Below are 20,126 nucleotides of genomic sequence, written 5' to 3'. Positions count from 1 at the left end.
TACAGCTGCAAAGATGGCAAGACCAAAGTTGAGCTGTTTTCAATGCCTCCCCATTTTGTCTCATGCAGAGAGCTTCCAGGGAAGAGCTGAAGCTATATCCCAGGATCCACTTTCCCAGCAACACAGGCTTTTGTAACCGCTGTTCCTGGCCAACTCCTTGCAGCCAAGACACTGCTCTCTGAATGGCAAACTTGCATCTCAGACATCTGCTGAGGACTCTTTTACTTTGGAGAAGACTTTAGTTCCCCTTTCCAAGAAGTATTGCAGAGGCAGAGCAGAGCCAGGCCCAAAAAGCCTGAGTTTGTAGCTTTGGCTAGGGGCTCCAGTGTCTCTTTTCTGCATGTACGAGGCAGTAGTGAACAGTCCCCCTTTCTTTAGCCTGGGCCTATGCAGCAATTCCCTGTCATCGAGTTTCTGAGAATTTAAGACATCTTGGATCTTTACAAACTGCACCGCTGCTTCTCATTGTTGCTTTTCACTCTTGCCCTTCCAAGAGAGTTCTTGTGCCTCCATGCCAGAAGTGCCGATAGCAGCGACCTCAAGGGGCACACAAGAGCATGTCACAGGCCCCCCACTCGACTTACACAAGATGATATCCACCAGGCGTTGGTGGACGGCTAAAAGGGCAGAAGCAACAGGGCGATCTAGCTGCGCTTTCTGTCTTCTCAGGTGAAGGACTTGGGCTCCTGCCTGTAAAAGCACAACAAAGGCGGAAAGATGCCCTCAACACAGAGCTGACGAGGCGCTGTGTATCCAACGCTTGCCAGTTTGGTCATGGCTGGAGCCGCGTTCTCAAGTCAGGCACAAGAAGCCACGTAGCTTTTCCCATTTTTTGTGAGCGCTCCGGTTGTTTGTAAGGCCCTTTGGGGCTGAAGGCCCCCAGCACCCGCTTCCCCGTTAGCCGGGGGTCGGAGAGCCGTGTCGCTGCAGCCGTAGCCCTCTCCCCGCCCCGCCACTCGCGCAGCCCGAGCTGCCACGGCTGGGGGCCCAGAGCCCCCCCGCGCTGCGTGGGCCCGGGCCCCGGCCCCGCCGCGCAGCCCCTCCCCGGGGGCGGCCCCGCAGAGCCGCGCAGGTCCCGCCCGGCGCGGCGGGGCGGGGCGGGGCGGCCGCCGCGCTCGGCGCTGCTCCGCGTTCTCTCGGGACGAGGGCGGCTCCCGGCCGGGCCCGCAGGCCGGTGGGCCGCGGCGCTGGTTCACGGCCCGCAGGCACACGCCGCTCCCGCAGGACCCGGACGGCCCGGAACCGGCTATGACCGGGGAGAACTAGGGCCCAGCGGCCCGCGGCAGCACCGAGAGGCCCCCGCGGCGGCGGCGCCCGGCTCGCTCCCGCCCCGCCGCGCCGGCGGGGGCCGCGGGGCCGCGCTCGTCTCCTCGCCGCGAAGGTTTGCGGGGTGGGCCGCGGCGGCGGGCGCGGGCCGGAAGCGGAACTGCGGCGTCTCGGTGGCGGCTGGGCCGCTCGGCCCTTCCGCTTCCTGCCGGGAGCCGGCGGCGGGCGCGCCTGTGCGGGCGGCGGGTGACGGGGCGTTCCTCCGCAGCGCTGAGCGGCGGCGCGGCCCGGCGCGGCCCATGGACCGGCACAAAGTGAAGCGGCAGCGGCTGGACCGGATCTGCGAAGGTGAGGCGGGGCGGGCGGCGTCGGCCGCGGCAGCCTGCCCTTGTGCGGCGAACGGGCCGCGGCCCGGCCGCCGCTCCCGCCGTCCAGCTGGGGTGCCCGGCCGGCCGGCGGCGAACGGGCCTGCCGGCAGCCGGGCCGGGTCTTGCCGCCCGCGGGCGGGCATGTCCCCCCCCCACCCCGCGCTTCTGCAGCGCCGTCCTGCTGCTGGGGGGACAGCGGTGCCTCGTCCTTCGGGAAAGGGGCAGCTGCTCGGGGCCGTCGGAGGCCCTGTGAATGTACGAGTTCTTCTGCTCACCGGAGGAGGAAATAGACCTGGTGTCTTAGCATGCTGGGGGGGGGGGGGGGGGGCAAGTTAATGGGGAGTAGGCCTGGAGTTTCAGGAGCCTAGAATAAGGTGGCATACTTCTGAGTAGACCACCTCTATTATCTTATTACTGATAAAGGTTGTTTTATTTTCTTTATAGTCGTGGCAGAGGATTTTTTTTGTTCTAGCTTCGTTTTCCTGTGTTGGCTTCCTATTTATTTCTTCTGTTTTGACTAATCTCTTCATAAATACCATAGAACTCGTAACAGAACTAGTAGCTTGGGCTAGCAAATGGGGGTTCCAGAATTCTTGTCTTCCATGTAATCACTCCTGCTGATTTTCTTAATAGGCATACGGCCTCCTATTGTGAATGGCCCAATGCCAGCACGGCCACTGGTTGCACTCCTGGATGGACGAGATTGCACTGTGGAGATGCCTATCTTGAAGGATGTTGCTACGGTGGCATTTTGTGATGCTCAGTCAACTCAGGAAATCCATGAAAAGGTGGGCAAGAAAATGTGCAAGCATTCGGACGTAGAGCTCTGCCTTTTAGAGTAAGCAAAGCAGAGATTCGTTTGGACTGTTTTTTCTTGTAGGTGCTGAATGAGGCAGTAGGAGCTCTGATGTATCACACCATTACCCTTTCTCGTCAGGATCTGGAGAAATTCAAAGCCCTCAGGGTCATTGTGCGTATTGGCAGTGGCTATGACAATGTTGACATCAAATCTGCTGCAGAATTAGGTATGACGACACCATTAGGGTTCTGTTGTGATCAGAACTGAATGTGGAGTGGAACACTGCACATGTTTTTCTGTTTTATAGCTGAGTGCATTTAAAACCTTTCATGTAAAAAGATTTGAAGCTGCTTAGTATCAGGTATCTTTAGGAAGCTGACTGATATCAGAGCTGGTAGGTGGCTTGAAATAAAGATTCTCAGTTCTCCGATTATTCTGCTATAGATGTCAGTGGTTTTGCTGTTAGTTGGGATTTAGAATCCTGAATATGGTGTAGAGGTGGCAAGGTGGCTTTGGGTTGTTTGTGAGAAATAAGTGAGCCAATTCTGATGTCTGAAAGGAGCCTGCAGATGCTGATGCAGGATAAACTCACTGTAAATGCTTGATAAGTGAGTTAATTTTTTTATATGCAGGTAGGTTCTGATTCAACACTTCATTATTGGTCCCTTAGGAGCCCTAGGCATGTGAAGAGTCTCAGGATCAGATGACAAAAAGTTGATCTTTAATAAATATATGGCAGTGAGACTTTTGGACCTTGCAGTCTCCTAGGTGAGGTAGCTCATCTAAGTACCCTGCCCCTTTTCTAGGCTTGTGTCAGTGATTTTGAATCCCTTCTTAATGTAATGCAGATCAGATTAGGCTTAAATCAAATGCAAGTATTTATATGTAAAATTGAAATAGGCATTACAACTTGCAGATCTGTAAGAACAGATGAATTGCAAATAAATGAAGAGTGCCTATTTGTCTAGTGCTTAAATTATGTCTATAGAGTCTTCTCATCTGAATGATTCAACTGAATACTCTCAAGAGTTCCTGGCAAGGTCTTTGGCTCTCATCCAGCTATTACATTTTTGGGCTGATTTTGGAACCTAATCTACTCTTAAGGTTCTCTACTTAAAGTCACCATCCATATTGTTGATTCGTTCAGATTCAAAGCATTTCCTTTTCCCCCACTCCACACTCATTAACCCAAGAAGAAATGGGTCAAAGCTCTTTCACCACCAGACTGCTGCTTCCCACTTTTGCTATGGAGTGATAGTATGATGATCCTTATGCATGGCCAGATTTGCTTTTTCATGGACAATGAGTGATTATTTTCATGCTTGGGCAGGCCCTTTAATTCATTCTGAGGTAAGATACTGTTCCTTACTGAATCTTCAAATCAAACCAAAGGGCTATTCTGTTTGTTTGTGTTTTCTTACATTTAGGTAAAATATTGCATGTGAACACAAATATGGGTCTAGCTGTGTAAGAGGTGAATGCATGTGGCTTGTCTGAAGTTGAATGAGATGGTAACCAGTGAGATTAAAAGAAATTAGGTTTCCCTGTCTCCCCTCCTCATGTCCCCCAAGTCATCCGTGTGGCATTATGGCATAATTGAAAAGGATTTGATGGAGAAAAGGAGTCAGATATCTGGCATTACGTGTGACTGTTGGCTTCCTCGTTCTCTTGGGAGAGCGTAGTCTGAGTTTAGTCAAATGTCTCCTCTGTAATAGGCTTACAAAACACAGTGATTCATTGAGGAATTTTATGTGCCTTCAACCATTGCCTAGATTTTATTCCTGGTTTTTAGATAGGTAGTAGACTTTTGAGGATGAAGAGATTCCTTGGTCAGACAAGTGGTGAGGGTTATGTTCGGGAAGAGATCATTTTTTCATCTAGTTATTTTTATTTCTTGGCTAGTTTGTTGAATGAAGGATAGCAGCAGTGAAGTGGTATGTTTCCAGCCCTGACCTCCCACATTTTTCCACTTTTTTTTTTTTTTTTTTTTTTTTTAAATAGACTGCTTAGGAATGACCAGATTTTGCTAGTCTTCTGTCTTTCCCTTTCTTGACAGTAGTTTGTGCTTCCAGGACTTTCATTTGGTTTGCATTAGTAATTTACCTGATAGTTCTAGCCATGGATTTTATGGTCCCTTGTGGTTGTACGTTATTCTAGAGGGGGAGCATTATAAGTTGTTATTTTTAAGTGTAACTTCAAATGGGTTTACAGAGGCTCCTGTGGCTTCTCTGCATTTAATGAGTTAGTTACTTATTGTTGCTCCTGGGGTAGCTGATGCTTGCAGCGAGCATCTGGACTGTGAGGCATGAAGGAACTCAACTATCTGTCTTAATTATTCTCCAGTCTGCCAGTTAATCTGTCAGGAGTGTCTCTGGAATGAGTGCATCTTCTTGGATGCAGGTCTTCTAAAACAGTCAGTTTCTTGCATTACTTGTGTGACCCAGTTCTCTTATTTCAGCCTGTTTTTTTTTTTTGTTTCTTTTCTGGTGAGGGCGTCAATCAAATGGATATTTATAAGAAGGGAATTGTATTTTCTTAGGTTTAAAAAGCTGACTGTTGCTGTAGAATGAGCTTCTGAAATTAATCTTTTGTTTCTTGGCAGTTCTGGAGCACTGAATTAACTTTCAGCACTTACTCCTGAAGAGCTCTATGTTGGTTTAGCGTTGTGATGCTAAAAATCTTATATGACCTCTATGGCTTTGTAGGCATTGCAGTTTGCAACATCCCTTCCTCCTCAGTAGAGGAGACTGCTGACTCCACCCTCTGCCACATCTTGAACCTCTATCGCCGTGTTACTTGGCTACATCAGGCTATGCGGGAAGGGAATCGAGCGTCAAGTGTAGAACAGATTCGAGAGGTGGCTGGAGGCGCTGTGCGTATCCGTGGGGAGACTTTGGGCATCATTGGACTGGGTAAGTGATGGGAATTGTTAGTTTAAACAGTGAACTGTGAAAGTTTTTGGGAACCTAAGAGTTATAGACTGGAAAAGTGGTAATTTTACAGCTGTTCATTGTGAAACACACTGACTCATAAGGAATGCTAGTGCCCTATTCTGTGATGCTGGATATCTTCAAGAGTTGGGTGTATGTCATGGGATTGGGGATTTTTTTTCATATCCAAATGGCTAGAAGAATTGAAAGATTCAGACAGCTCTTCTTGGTGACTGTTTCCCTGTGTGCTAGGCTCTGTATCAGTAACAAAGCCACCTGAAAGCTACCAATTCCTTCTCCAAGTTCTTGTAATCAGATTATTACCGCCTCTGACTGAGGGTCGAGGTTTGATTTGAAAAACAGAGCTCCTTCTAGGCAAGCTCTGGCTATTGCATGGGGAAGGACTAGAATTAGCCACATGGGATCAGCACTGAATAACCTCTTCTGGATCCCTGTGGCAATCCTAGGGGTTTCCAGGGCTGCAGTACCTTGGGCCCTGGCAGTAAACTCCAGCGTAGGCTTCCAGTCTACCCCAATATCTTGTCTTTAAAGTTTGTTTTACCTTTCCTTGATGATTGTGGGTTTTCTTTTGTGAAGGCCGAGTTGGACAGGCAGTGGCTCTGCGAGCCAAGTCCTTTGGCTTCAACGTGATTTTCTATGATCCCTATCTGCCGGATGGAGTGGAGCGATCCTTGGGTTTACAACGAGTAGGAACCCTGCAGGATCTACTAATGCACAGCGATTGCATCACATTGCACTGCAGCCTGAATGAACATAACCATCACCTCATCAATGACTTCACTATTAAACAGGTGCAGCAGGAGCTTGATTTCCCCCACAGAGCACTGTGGAAATGAATGCAAACAGAAACTGCTGCTTTCACAGAGGCTGAGAGCGTGTGAATCCTGCTGCCTCTGTCGTGTGCCTCCTGCTGCCTTTGGAGGCTGGGAGCGTGTGGATCCGGGTGCCTGTGCTTTGTGCTGTATAGAATTCCATGTTAAGAGAAGAATAGGGTTGGCTCTTTTTGCCAAGTAATTTCATTTATAAAGAATGTTTTAGGTGATTCAGTAATTTCAAATTACCTTTAAAATGCATAATTGACTCTGCTGGTTAGAACCAGATGTGGCGTGGCTGGAACTGTGTAAGTTTCTTTACACAGCTCTGCCAAAGACTCTCTGCCCAAGCCCACTGCGAAGTCAGTCTCGGGCTCTACTCCTCTAGTCTATGAATGCTTTTCAGTGCTTTCATGAGAGACAGCTGAACACTGTAGTCCAGTTTTTTATAGCTGGATACTTGATTCACGTCCTCTTTCTTTTTTAATGTAGTAGGATGAATATGGAGTGCAGAACTTGAGATTTCCACTTTTGCCCTTGTTGTCTTGTGGTTTTGTTTGTTCATTTTTAAAGCAAATTTCTCAAGCATTGCTTGCAGGCATTTCCCCTGTGGTTAGCTTTGCAGTGAGAGCACTCCTAGTTCGTCCAGGCCTCATCTAATCACTGCAGGCTCCTGCTCATTTCCAGTAGACTTCCCAAGATTCACTTAGCTTCCATGAAAAGTCTCATTCTCAACCCACTTAATATTTTTCTTCTTCCAGATGCGCCAGGGCTGCTTCTTAGTGAACACAGCCCGGGGAGGGCTGGTAGATGAGAAGGCCTTAGCACAAGCCTTGAAAGAGGGGAGAATCAGAGGAACAGCGTTGGACGTACATGAGTCTGAGCCTTTCAGGTAATGTTGGACCTGCATGCCTGCTGCTATCCTATGACTCACCTACACTGGATGATTCTTCTGTTTTTTTGTTATTTGAGTTAGTGATACCCAAGAGGACAGACGCAGTTATTGTTTCTGGAAAGAAATCAACCGCTTTTTTTTTTTTTTTTTTTTTTTTTTCCAACCCCAGCTTTGCTCAGGGGCCCTTAAAAGATGCACCCAATGTGATCTGTACCCCTCACACCGCCTGGTATAGTGAGCAGGCTTCCATTGAATCCAGAGAAGATGCAGCTAAAGAGATCCGCAGAGCTATTACAGGTAATGAGGAAGACTGTGTGCTCTGCAGCTCCTGCTGAATTAATATTCTTTTGTTAGTTCACTGTAAGGATTATGATGATTGTTCTGAAAACTTACTCAGTAACTGGTTTCTGGAAGTGAAGCATAAGTTGATAATTGTTTCTTTGCTTTCTGAGAATCGTGTAACTGATGCTGGAGTGGCACACTGCCTCCTTGGGAAAGCCTTGTACCTAGCACATCTTCCAAAATCCTTTGCAATAATTCTTTTGACAGCTGTACTGTACACATCTTTTTCTGGCGTCGTACATATTGTCTCTTGGGGAAGGTGAGGTTTGGGAATTGCAGTTTGTGGCAAATAACTTATACAAGATCACAAAAGTGGAAAGGAAGGATCAGTTTCTTGTCTTCTCCAGAGACCACTTGTTCAGAGGAGAATCTCCCCTGCGCAGTGTTATCCTGTAGAGGTTGATAGGAAAGATGTGCATTTTCTTTCTATGCTCCTTTGTAAATGCATCAGGGAATGAACCCCTTCTATTTGTGTCCTGTTTTTTTTCATTCTTGGTGCTCTTGCAGGTCACATACCTGATGCTTTGAGGAACTGTGTTAATAAGGAGTACCTGCTGTTAGCAGCTCAGTGGTCCAGTATTGATCCTGCAACTGTCCACCCAGAACTCAATGGAGCTGCAGCTTACAGGTGTGATATGTAGGTTGTCCAAGTTACTGTGTCCAAGCATATCTTCCTACTGAGGTAGGCCAACATCCCTCTTTGGGTTTGAGAACTGCTTTTACCTGCAAGCAGGTGTGTTTCTATTCCTGTGTACTCTGTATGTGAGCTCTTTCCAGAAACTTAGCAGAACCAGTTCTGAAGCTGTACTAGGATTTAATGTTTACTTGGTCGTATTTAGTTCTAGCTGTATACTGGTTAATTTTTCCAAATCCTTGCAAGACCTGCCCAAGATATATCTTAATATAAGAAAGCCTGCTGGGTGCCTGAAAAGAGGTCTGGATCTTAACATTTAGAAGTTGTGCATGTCATTAGGGCTGTATAAACAAAGCACAGTTCTTACCTGTAGCCCAGATATGGGCTATTAAAGAGACTTTGTCCTGTGGATTTGGGAAGTGGCCTAAATAGGGTGTATTTCAGTTTATTTGTCTGTTACAGACCTGCCAAGTGATTGTGGGCAGGTTGCTTCCCTTCTGTTTTTCTCCCGTCTGCAAAGTAGGAAATCCATTCTCTTCCCTTCTCTGAGAGATCAGCAGAAGTTCAGATACATTTATTGGAGAAGGCATAGGAAGAGATGGAAGTAATGGAAGAATAGTTCTTTAGCAATTCATGAGTATCATTCTCCTGTTTTTCATCTTGTGTCTAGCTGTTTTACTAGCTCAGTTCCTTACTTTTTCTGTCTTGGAGCCCAGTGAGGGATAACTGGCAGCTTGCACTCCGGCTGATAGAGAGGGAATTTCTGGCCCTTCCGGGTACCTTCATACAGTGCCTCATACTGTTTTCCACTGGGGATAAATTTTGTACCTGTTTTCCAAATGCTTAGTATGTGACCTGAGACTATCTCTGCCTGTCTGAGAACAGATGTCATTTGGTATTAGGATATAACTGCTACTCTTTAGCTCTGGACGCTTTCCCTGTGTTCTATCTCAGAGCATTTCTGTTAGAAAGAGGGGTTTGTGTTCAGCAGGTGCCTGAGTGCACAGCTTCTTTCCCCTTGCATAACTCTGTTGGACAAGCTTGTAATATTTATGTTTCTTTTGGTTTTAGGTTTCCTCCAGGAGTAGTGGGAGTAACCACGCCTGGGCTACCAGAACCGCCAGTAGTGGAAGGGATCGTAGCTCATGGGATCCCTCCTGTTTCTCACTCTGCACCGCGTACCCCTTCCCCAGGAGACACGAGCAAACTGGATGCAGACAGAGAGATTCCTGCTGACCAATAGCAGCATCTTTCTCTCCTCTGGCAGCAGAAAAAAGTAGGGGGGTATCTCCTCCTAGGACCTTCTTTAACACCCTACAGAGACTGTTTCCTGTTCATACAGGACGGGAGAATGCATTTCATTACCGGCAAACTTCAGCTCTTGCCTTTATTTTGTAACCCTTTTGTTTTAATCTCTCAGTGAATCTTTCTCCTTCTCTGAGGCAGGGCAGCAGTGACCTTGCCTCCCCCTCAGAAATACTTGGTTTAACAAATGAGTTTTTCAGTATATCTGCCTCGGTTGTCTGTGAAAGGGAACTGTCCTTGTGCACTTGAGAATAGAAGTGGAGCTGCCTGATCAGGGATGGCCCTCAGTGTTCCTAACACTGGACTTCAGTGCACACTTTTCAGTTGTGACTTGCAGCTTAAATTTAATTTGGCTGAATGTCTCTAAGTAGCCATGGGGAATATTAGAAAAATATTAGTGAATTGGAGAAGTTGTGACTAATGTCTTTATTATGCCCTTGGTGGAATGCAGCCTAGGCTGAGCTCTGTATATTACTTCTCTTGTTTTAATTCAGGTTTCCTGTGAGAACAGACACAGCACAGGCATTGCTAGTTCTTGACCATACAGAGTTTTGTCTGTGCGGTACTAGACCTGTACTAGACCTGAAGTTGAAAGTAACAGTCTCAAAGCCAGCCCTGTAAATAATTTGGAAGGGATTAAAATGTCGTCAGATGTGTTCTGGTGGCCACCGTGTTTGTGAGGCTTCAGAATAGTTCACCCTGGAGTCCCTTCGTAACTCGGAGAAGGCAAGAGAATGCAGAAATAGGAAAAACTTGCACTGGGAGACAGCAGGTAGCAATAACTTGCAGCTGCAGTTGCTGGTTCCTCACACACATGTACCTCACAGTCTAGTGGTGGTGTTTATCCACAAGGATATGGTAGAATTCTAAGGTTTGTGCTACCTTATTTTTTTGGGTTTTTTTTGGCATAACTGCATCAACTAGAAGTAACATATCACTTGTCTCTGTGCTGATGGAGAAGGCAGCTTTTAACTGTTGACCAAATTTATCTACTTTTGCTCTGTTAGCATGCTGCATCCCCAGTAGTGGGCAGGGCAAGACAGTGTTTTTTTACATGAGTAAGTTTTGTAATACTAGAGGAGAAAGAACACTCTTAGCTTGTCACCTGAAGCCAAGGATGGATTGTTGCTCATGTCTATTCCCATTTCCCAAATGGTTTAATATGAATCGCTTCTTTGAGGGGTATGGAGTCTTCAGGAAAACAGGTTGCACAGGAGATTTTTCCTTAATTCAAAATCTTCCTTTAGTTTCATCTTGTTACACTTTAGTTATAGCCTCTCCATGTACAAGATGTAACAATTCCTGATTGATTTGTTCATGCTGTGTGAGTATACTAAAGTAGGTGCTATATGAGAAGCCTACCCTATGTGTGGGTTTGCCTGCTTCCCATGATTCTTCCCTCTGTTGTGTGTCCGTGACTAGAAGCTGAACAGCTGGGAACAGACTGGAAATACACCTTGAGGTGTGGACAAAATTGGCTGTTTAGGCATTTTACAGTTTGGGAAGCTGAGGAAAGCTTTCAGAATCACTTAAGTTTTCAGATTTTTTCCTGGTTTTAAATTTTTCTCCAATATTGCCTTCATATAATGGCTTACTACTGATACAGTGAAGTGATTAATTCCTTTCTCTGCTGCGTGCCCCCCCCCCTTCCCCCAGCAATTCAAGAAGGGAAAATAGGCAAGAAGTAAACTTCAGGTGTTTTCTTACAGATTTTACACTTTAACTGTTTAGCATTAGTGAGAAGATACTAGTTCTCTAGTGCTGAGTGTCTTTTTTGATAAGGTATTTGTCTCGGTGAAGGTTCTTGGCTTCTGTGTTTTCATGGATGATGCTGATTCTACTTAAAATTCATATACCTCCTTTGCTGCTCAGGTTTAGCAGATCAGACTGGGACTGGTCATAGGCACAAGTTATAGGAGAACTTTTTCTGAACAAAAGCCTAGAGCTCAGAAACACATTGATTGCAGCTGTACCTAAAATAACCAGCAGCACTTTGCTAAGTTCTCTAATCTCTAGGAAATATGAATTTTACAAGATACTAGCTCAGAAAGCTGTTCTTCTGACAGGCAGATGGGGGAAAAGTTTTTTTTCAGCAACTGAGAGCTCATCTTCTGTCTATTGCCACATTAGGGAAGCAGTCTGTCAATAACTACTCTTTCCTTATTTGCTGCTGAGAATTCCTGCCCTGCTTAGAGGTTCGGGTCTGAGATTATTCTGTGGTAAGGGGCTCCTAGTTATGAGTCCTGTGAATACAGAGGATCAGAGTACATTGACCTTGTCTCTTCTAGAGCACAATGCAAGATAGATTTATTTTTTTAAGAGGCAGCAATTTTTTTTTTTTCTTCTTAACTGTAAGCATCTCTATAGACCAGTCAAATAACTGAGCAGAGGAGGAGTGGAAAGCTCTCATTTGAGGGACACTGGAGTTTCTCAATTCTTATTTCTAGTGCCTAGAAATACTGGTGACTAGTAAGGGTAGGAATTAAATAATTGATGTCATAAGAAGTATTTCCAGTATATTAAGGAATCTAAGCTGACAGCATTGATAGTGGCTGTGTTCTATCCAACACTATGTAGGCTTGTGATTGGATATGAAGGCAATTTTCCCCTTGATTAAAGCCACAGCAGAAAATGTTGAGGTAAAAATGAACAGAACCCTTATCATGACCTCAAAGAAGGGCTGTCTTTGTGCTTATAGGATTACTCTGCTTGTATGCCATTTGTACCTCTGCTTATAGACTGAACCTATTATCACCAGACAAAGGCTGTTCTGAACAGGTAGCTCAAAGAAAAATTTACCAGTACAGAAGTACCCTGTGGTCTTCTCCATCCCCTGAGTGCCAAGTCCTTTGTTAGCACTCTCCGTGATACACTGACTTGCAGCTCCCCCTCCCAAGCTTAGTGCAGTATACAGAAGTGGAAGGATTTTTTTTTTTTTAATAATGCCTGCCTTCAGAACTAGTGCAGAGCTTTAATCCCAAAGAACAGAAGTCTCCCAGGGTGAGGCAGGAGTGCCCTAGCTGCACTAATCTGCTTACAGGAGGTGCTCACACTGTCCCAAGGTACATTCTGTTTGTCAGGGTCACTGCTGCTGACCAGCTTTTTTATAGAGGACTCAGAGTTTCAGAAATATATTTTTGTAGACAATGACTAAACTGTGAAACATTGAAATAAAGCATGTAAACAAAAACTTACAGCACTGTCCTCTGTACAGATGTTTCTCTCACTTCAGTTCTCTCCTGAGTCGAGAAAATGTTTGATTACTTCTTGGATATATTTTAATAAAGTTCTCCAAAGAACATGGCTGCTGTCTCTGGAAGGGGTGGTCTTAGATACAATATTGAGAGGGGGGAGGGTTGAAAAGCTGTACAGGTGAGTATCTGCATCGGTCCTGCTTTTCTCAAATTAGGTAAATTGGATCTTTCATACAATCACTCCCTGGATCAGCCACTCTGGCAAATGACTTTCTTTGGATTCTGGAGCACTATCAATGAAGGCTGTGAAGGTGGTGGACTGGAGAAGCAGCCTTCTCCAATGGTTAAAGGACAGCTTTGGATGTAGCCTGGTAGTTACATGACTTCTCACAAGTTGAAATTGCGGTAACTGGTTTTATAGCCTTTTAAGTGTGTAGATACACATGTCTAAACAGCAGTAGCTGTCTTTACCCTTTTACAGAAAAATAGTATTTGAAATTACTACACAGCATTAGCCCATGAAACTAACTTTTCTAACGTGTAATAAAAGTTGGTGCAACAGAATTAGCATAGGAAAGTGGTTAGGTATTTCATAAGTAGAGGTTAATTCATGTTTTATGTCCTATGTTCTCTGTGTCAATCATTAATTAAAGTTAGGGAACTCCTTCCTATTCTTGGTGGATTATATCACTATTTGTCTAGCAGGTGCTGCATGCCTTTGGAATATCCAGCACCATGCTCAGGGGATGAGATATGGGAAATGCTGGCCTGCTTTATCATGGCAATGTCAGCCTTGGAGCTGGTAGAATGGGAAGGGGACCTGGGACCAAGTTGGACTCTTTCACGTGGTGGTACATAGCTGATGATGTTACTGTTTCAGTAAAGAAACTTAAGGCATGAGGGTGAAGCTTGGTCTTCAAAGAATACAGTACTGTCTTGGATTTACCATGGCAATCACTTGGATGCAAGACATAATGGCTTTGCTGACCTTCAGTAATCTTTTGTGTAGGTATTGGCTCCTGAATTTTTTTTTTAAATAAAAGACAACAAAACAAAGAATGGAGTTGGGGGAGTTAGTGAAGCTAGGGGTGTACAGATAGTGGGATGAAATACATTTCTGAGGGCAGGTACGTTGTGCAAACTGGTATTGGGCATCACCTTATCCCTTTCCCAGTACAGTAAATTGCATCCCTCTAACCCGGAGTAACAAGGGTGGAATGCTGTCATCTACTTAAAACAACCTAGCACAATGATTTTGAATAAATGAAAATGAAAGCAAGCAACTTGCCTTTGATGTTGCAAATTCAGTGTCAAATGTGACTGTCCCAGAGCGAGAAAACAGTACATGCACAAGAAGAAAATAACTTAATTCCACAAGAATATCCTTGCCCTGATATGGAGTATAACATCTGCTCCTCATTACAGTGCTACTGTGTCTTCATTGCACGAGCAGAAAGAGCTGTCAAGTTGCCTGTAATTTCTTTAACAGTGTAGGATTCTGTGGTTGCTCAAGTGTGCTGAAAAGGAGCAGATTTAAGGCATTGCACTATTGTACTATAAGAACTGTTCAAGTATTTCAGCTAATCGTGATGACTGCATCCTGTTAACAAGCTTTTGTTTCTTAATTGCCCCCTAAATAAATGCCTTTTCAAAATCTGCCTCACCGAAGAGCAAAGCACCTAGACCCGTGAGGCACTGCTGTTATTCTGGTGCCAAGAGCATTCGCTCATGCCAACCTGAGACATTCAAAACGGCGTATCAGACCCCACATCCCGAGCTACTAGTCGCCCTGGCTTTTGTATGTATTTATCTCGAAATTTCGGTAAAAGCTCCTTAATTTCTGTGACAAATTCGTATTTTGAACTTGGCGTTAGTGAGAGGCTCTGCTGCGCCAAGGCCTTCTGCTACGGCTCCTCCGCACTGAGCGGCTGCCCTGCCCCGGCGCGGGGCCCGCCCCTCCGGCGGCCCCTCAGCTGCGCTCCTGCTCCGGTTCGCCGCAGGGTCCCGTCCCCGAACCCGTCGCCACCGGGGAACCCCCCGGGCCCCCCGGGCGCGCGGTGCGAGGTGGGGCGGCGCGGAGCATTGTGGGGCAGAGGAAGGAGGGGGAGACCGTGCGGGCGAGGTGCATGCCGGGATAGGGGCGGGCGGCGCTCGGAGGCCCAGCGCGGGGCGGTCGCTTGCTCGGTGTCTCGGGGCGGCGGCGACCGGTGGGCTCGGGCCGGCGACGGAGGAGGCTCCTGCCCGTCGGGGATGGCGGACGCGGCGGCCTCCCCCGTGGGGAAGCGGCTCCTGCTGCTGCTGGCGGCGGGGCCGGGCGAGGGCGAGGCGGCGGGGCCGGAGCCGGGGCCTGCGCTGCCCTCCCGGGCCTGGCGGAGCGGCACGGTGCGGGCCATGAGCGGAGCCGTGCCCCAGGACCTGGCGGTGAGGCCCCGGTGGCGGCGGGGGGCGGGCGGCGGGGGCTGGGGCGGCGGGGAGTCGCGGGCGGGGTCGCGGCGGGTCGGGCCGCCCGCGTGGGCCGCGGCCTCCCGCCGCCGGGCAGGGTTGCGGAGAGGGCGAGGCGCCGGGGCCGCGGGGCCGCCTCCCCCAGGCGGGCCGCGGCAGCGCCGAGCTGGCGACCCGCGGCCTCCCCGGGGCGCGCCGCTGGTCGCCGCTCCCCGCTGGGCCTGCTCGGAGCGGCGGCCCGGCCTGCGGCCAGCGCGGCGGCAGAGCGGCCCTGCGAGCTGCCGGGACACGGGTCTCCCCGAGGCGTTGAGGGTCCAACAGCCCCAGGTCGGGTGCTTGGAAGTAACTTAGGCGTGAAACAAATGCGGCTGAGGCGTTTCTGCTGTCTGATCCTGATACGTTTGTATGTAACTTCTCGGTGTTGTGTTTTGGCTTGTTTTGTTTTCCGGGAAGATGTTAAGTATTCTCGATCAGCCTAAATGATGCCCCTTATCTGAAGGTGTAATTTTTTGCGGGGTTTATCGTTTTCATTCTGTCTCAGATACTGTTTTCAGCTGTAGGAATTTGTGATTCGTGTAAATGTGTTTGAACACTCTTTAGCATTTATTTGGCTTATTACTAGTATAGTTCAGTGAGACAATTGGGTGGAGTTGTTAAAAAGAGCTCTTAAAAGCTATCTGCCGTTTCTCCTTGCATGTGTCAGTTCTGCAAGTACTCTGTAAGTGTTGGCATGCTTTGGAGAACTGGTGGCATGCCACTCAGAACTGCGGCTGTTAAAGTGACCCACAGTAGGGGGAATGAGGTTCTGTGTTGCTCAAGAGTTTTGTTAGTTATTTTTATGATTAGGTTTTTTAAAATTTGCTGTTGTTATGATAAGTTCTTTGGGCTTCTTTGTAGAGCTCCAACTTTGAGGAGTTTCCCTGACTTCCTGTAGTGATGCTGCTTTCTTTAACCTTGTTTTACAACTGCATCCAAGGCTCTCAGTAGGAAGTAGTATGTGGGTTTTAGCTTTGCAAACCCAGGTGTCCTGGCACCCTGTGTCTGAGGTTGAGAGTTGTGGTGATGCACTTTAGCTGCTCCCTTATTTGTTTAAGGAGGAGAAAAATGAACAAGCAAAAAAAAAATGTACAGAAAGGGGATCTTCGAAAGGAAAATGGGATGAGCATTTGAGACTCTTACCTGAAACATGAAAATGTACTGGGGCTAAGACCTGGTCTGGAGAGCTACTCTTGTAGCAGGCTGCATTTGACATGTGTATCATCAGTCCTCTTGCATTATGGAATCATCCATCCCAGACATGCGTATGAGGTAATGAATTTTTGGTGTGCCTGATCTTATTGCAGTTTTGGTGGAAGGACTGGTGGAGTGTTGCCTATTTTTGTGTGTACTCTGGCTGTTAAAAGGTGGTCACTTGTTTCCTGGCTAGTCATTGCTATCCAACCATGTGACACCTGTTAGAGTACCCTACCAAAGTAAAAATCCACTCCTGTGCTTGATAGCCTGGAAAGAATAGGATTTTTTTGGTGTGTGAATTGTTACCTTTGTGCAGCACTGCAGTTCTCACCCTAGTTTCTTTCATCAATAACCTCCCACTTAGCACAATTTCAGTCATACAGCTGTCTTTAAACAGTATATTCTCCAAATCTATACAAGAACTCTTAAATGTGAACTGTGTAAAATACCCCAGGCAGATTTTTCAGAGTTGTGTAATATGGAATCTTTAGTGTTGTCGTGGAACCTTCCGTGCATAATGAACACTGCTTTGACAATGATAATGATGTACTACCAGAAAAATAAGTTGTCTTTTTAAACTCATTCTGCCAGAAGAAATGATGAGTTGGCACCAAGCAGTCAAACAGTTTAGGAAATGTTCACCTAAGGTAGAGTAACAGTGTGGACTAGGTCTGAAAAAGGCTAGGAAAAATTCTATTCTATTCTCTTTGGGTTACTTAAGTCTGTGCTTTCTCATGGTATCTTGTGAGGATGATTTCACTTACTAGCCTGTGGTCTGATGTTGGGCTTTTGTAAATACAAAACTACAGTTGAATATTTGCCTTGGAAAGGTGTAGAAAACTCAGGAATAGAGAAGTATAGAACTTAAAGTGTTTTAGAAAGCAGCTGACATAGCTTTTTTTTTTTTTTAATATTGGAATTTTAGGAAACTGCTACATTTTTTGGTGAGGTAAAGCCTCTGAAAAGGTTTTGTTTGGTGGTGGTTTTTTTTTTTTTGTTGTTTGTTTGGTTTTTTTCTTCCCTATATAAATTTAGTTATAGAGAGTAGTTCTTAAATAGTCTTACTTTGATAAAATGTGGAATAATCTAATTATTGCTAGTTCAGGAAAAAATACATAATGGTCAGTTCTAGTTGTATCATCTTCAGAGCACTTAGAAGTAATCCTGAGGAAAAACTGTGCTGCTATTAGAAGAGGCAAAGCTGTTTTCTAACTGGAAACACATTGTACCTTTTTTCTCAAGATGTCTATTAGGACAGAATCATAAAAGACCTGTCAAGCTTTAGCTCGGTATTGTCCTAATATTGTAAAAGGACATGTTACATGTTAATGGCAAACCAGCTCAATGTGTCATATGCAGGACAGTACTGCTTTTGTTTATGTGGGAAGGTGTATGAGTGACTATTTTAATGCGTAGACAAGATATACAAACATTGTGGAAGTTAGGAGGCCTAAGACATGAGGTATTTTGAGTAGGACTGTTTTGGAATAATCCACATATGCTTCTTAGGATAGGTGGTAGAGAAAGGATTGGTTGCTCCGGTTTCCCCCCACCATTATGGATAGTAAGTTGTATACCTCAAAAGTTTTTTTATGTCTGAGATTTTATCTATTTCCTACAGTAATCTGCACATATAATTTAATGTATTCTGAAGACATTTTCATTTGTATGTGATATGTGGATTATACAGTTTGACAAAAACTTGTAGCAATCTAAAGTATTTTATTCATAAGGGATTTTCCTGAATAAAGTTAACCATTAGAAATTATCTGAATTGTGGAATAGGCTTGATTTTACATTGCAAGTATCAGAAGTGTTTAAATTAAGCAGAAATATCAGGGTATTTCAACTAGTTTTTCTAACTAGGGCACATTGGAAAAGAGTATCTTCCTTTCTGGAGACATGTAGATGAGGGATGCTGGAACCCTACAAGACTGGATTTAGATTTATGTGCTCTCGAGCAGTTTTTGGATGCTACTTGAAAGTCATCTTGACAGTAGAGAAAATGTGGGAAAATATGCATATACTGTCTGTTTGGGATAGGGTATGTGGAGGTTCTTGCCAGCTGTGCATATGTGTCTGCTGCAGAATTTCAGTTCTCTCTGATTGGGGCTGGGTGGGGAGTTTGTAGAGGCTTTCAAACTGCAATAGATATGGAAAGAGGAGTTTTCAGACAGGGAGGTGAAACTGGGACTCTGTGGAAAGTGTGAATGTTCACAACAGGCTGGGATTGTATGAGTCTGGGATATCCAGATTGCTTTCTGTGCCACTGTACTCGTCTTCATTTCCTTCTGCCCGGCAGAGGTGATCATGTTCCTGGATCATTATTCCTGTCAGCAAGACACTTGCGTGTGTTTGCGTATTGAAAAAGTATATGAGGGGAATGGACCACAGAAAGTGGTTTAGGCGTTGTCTCACTCTGTAAGTAATGTCTCTTGTTGCTGCTGTTGAAGACAGAATACTGAGCTGGATGAGTAAGACTGGTAGGCATATCTTTAATGCTTCTTGTTGTAAAAGAGATGCTTAAGAACAAACAGGATGCTGAGCATTTTTTCAAATATGCTTGCTTTGTAAGTAAAATACAGTTCTTCGAAGGAGAACTGAGTGCAAATGTAGTGGATGTATACTTTCCCCACTTGCTCTGTGATGCTTTATTGGTGGCCTAAGCACAAAGTACTATGAATGCTTGTCATGTCACAGTTTTTTCCTGATAGCGTTTCTGTCTTCCCATGTGTGAAAGATAGACATCCACACTGAAAAATTTGCATCCGTATAATCAGCAGTGTCTTCTGTGGCTCCACTGATTACTTTTCTCAGGGCTCAATAGGGTTATGAGGGATTCTGTAACCATTTATCCTACTGAAATGTAAGGAGCAGGGATGATTTGAGGGGGGATGGAATACCTGTGCATTTCTAGTTTATGTAAGTTTACATGATTTAAAAAAAAAAAAAAAAAAGGCTTCTTTGGCAGTGTAACTGTGGTAGAGGAAACTCAGTGTGACTTGCAAAATTCTCAAAAGGATCTTGGCAGATCTGAATTGGTTGTCAAGTTGTAGATGAAGAATGGGGTGAAGACTGAGGCTAATGAGTCTTCCCAGTCTTGTGCCATCTCTGGTGTCCCTGTATCCGGCTCACCAGATAGAAAGGGGCAGGACAGGTGGTGGCTGTGGAAGGATTTGGTAGGACTGATCTTGGCAGTGGTGTTATCAGGGCTAGCAGTGGGAGCGGGAGGGAAAGGGCTGTTCCTCCAAAATACAGGTCATGGAGAAGTAATAGCAACAAAATTTGTGTGACAGTGTACAAGAGAGGCTTATTAGTCTGCACACATTTGGTTAAACCCATTGTAGAGTTGTCCTTACATGACACTGATTCCATGTCCTCTAAGTACCTTTCACCCTGCTGCCTTCCATGTTTCTGTTAACTGAGACACTCAAAGTTCCTGTCTTTTTTTTTTTTTTTTCCCCATCCCCTTCTCCTTATTTGAGGATACTTCTTATTTCTTGACACCTGGTAGCAGTTACTATACATGTGCAGGAGTTTCAGTTGAACTGCCTTATTCCTGGGCATTATGGGAATGCTCACTTTGAATGTTCACTGTGTCTACATGGCATTTATGCAGTGTTTCTGATATTGTAGAAAATGTCACACTATTGAACACGTGCTATGCTCACGTATACGTCTGCAGTAATTTCAATACATTTTAAACTTATTGGACTTGCACAAAATAAATATGTTTGGGGAAGTCTAGGAAGAAATACGGAAGCTCTAGCTAGATTGAGAAGGTAAGCTTCTAAGACAGAGAAATGCTGCCTTTAATACAGCAGTCTGAGCATTTTATATTTGTGTCAATGAAAGAACAGCTGAACTGGACAAAGTCAAAGGTCC

General features: G+C 45.6%; 2 protein-coding genes across 5 annotated transcripts in view; both read left to right on the top strand.

Annotated features, from left to right (window-relative positions):
* The first annotated feature begins 898 nt into the window (after positions 1-898).
* LOC104355596 (C-terminal-binding protein 2) lies at positions 899-12,671 on the top strand. The gene is made up of 9 exons (XM_042790235.1): positions 899-1,614; positions 2,268-2,422; positions 2,515-2,659; positions 5,139-5,345; positions 5,961-6,175; positions 6,958-7,088; positions 7,261-7,388; positions 7,941-8,061; positions 9,139-12,671. The coding sequence occupies exons 1-9, from the start codon at positions 1,566-1,568 to the stop codon at positions 9,308-9,310; spliced, it is 1,323 nt and encodes a 440-aa protein (XP_042646169.1). The 5' UTR covers positions 899-1,565; the 3' UTR covers positions 9,311-12,671.
* A 2,029-nt stretch (positions 12,672-14,700) lies between these two features.
* KDM3B (lysine demethylase 3B) overlaps positions 14,701-20,126 on the top strand; it is a 67,265-nt gene continuing 61,839 nt past the window's right edge. For all 4 annotated transcript variants that reach the window (XR_006165100.1, XM_042790224.1, XM_042790225.1 and 1 more), the window contains exon 1: positions 14,701-14,987. Coding sequence is in view for 3 of the 4 variants with exons in the window: in XM_042790224.1 (XP_042646158.1) it covers positions 14,817-14,987 (171 nt within the window). In the remaining variant the exon portion in view is untranslated. The remainder of the gene's footprint in view (positions 14,988-20,126) is intronic.

Source organism: Tyto alba, unplaced genomic scaffold, assembly GCF_018691265.1.
Source record: "Tyto alba isolate M040663 unplaced genomic scaffold, T.alba_DEE_v4.0 Super-Scaffold_17, whole genome shotgun sequence".
Lineage (NCBI taxonomy): Eukaryota > Metazoa > Chordata > Aves > Strigiformes > Tytonidae > Tyto > Tyto alba.
This window is presented reverse-complemented; position numbering and strand designations above follow the sequence as displayed.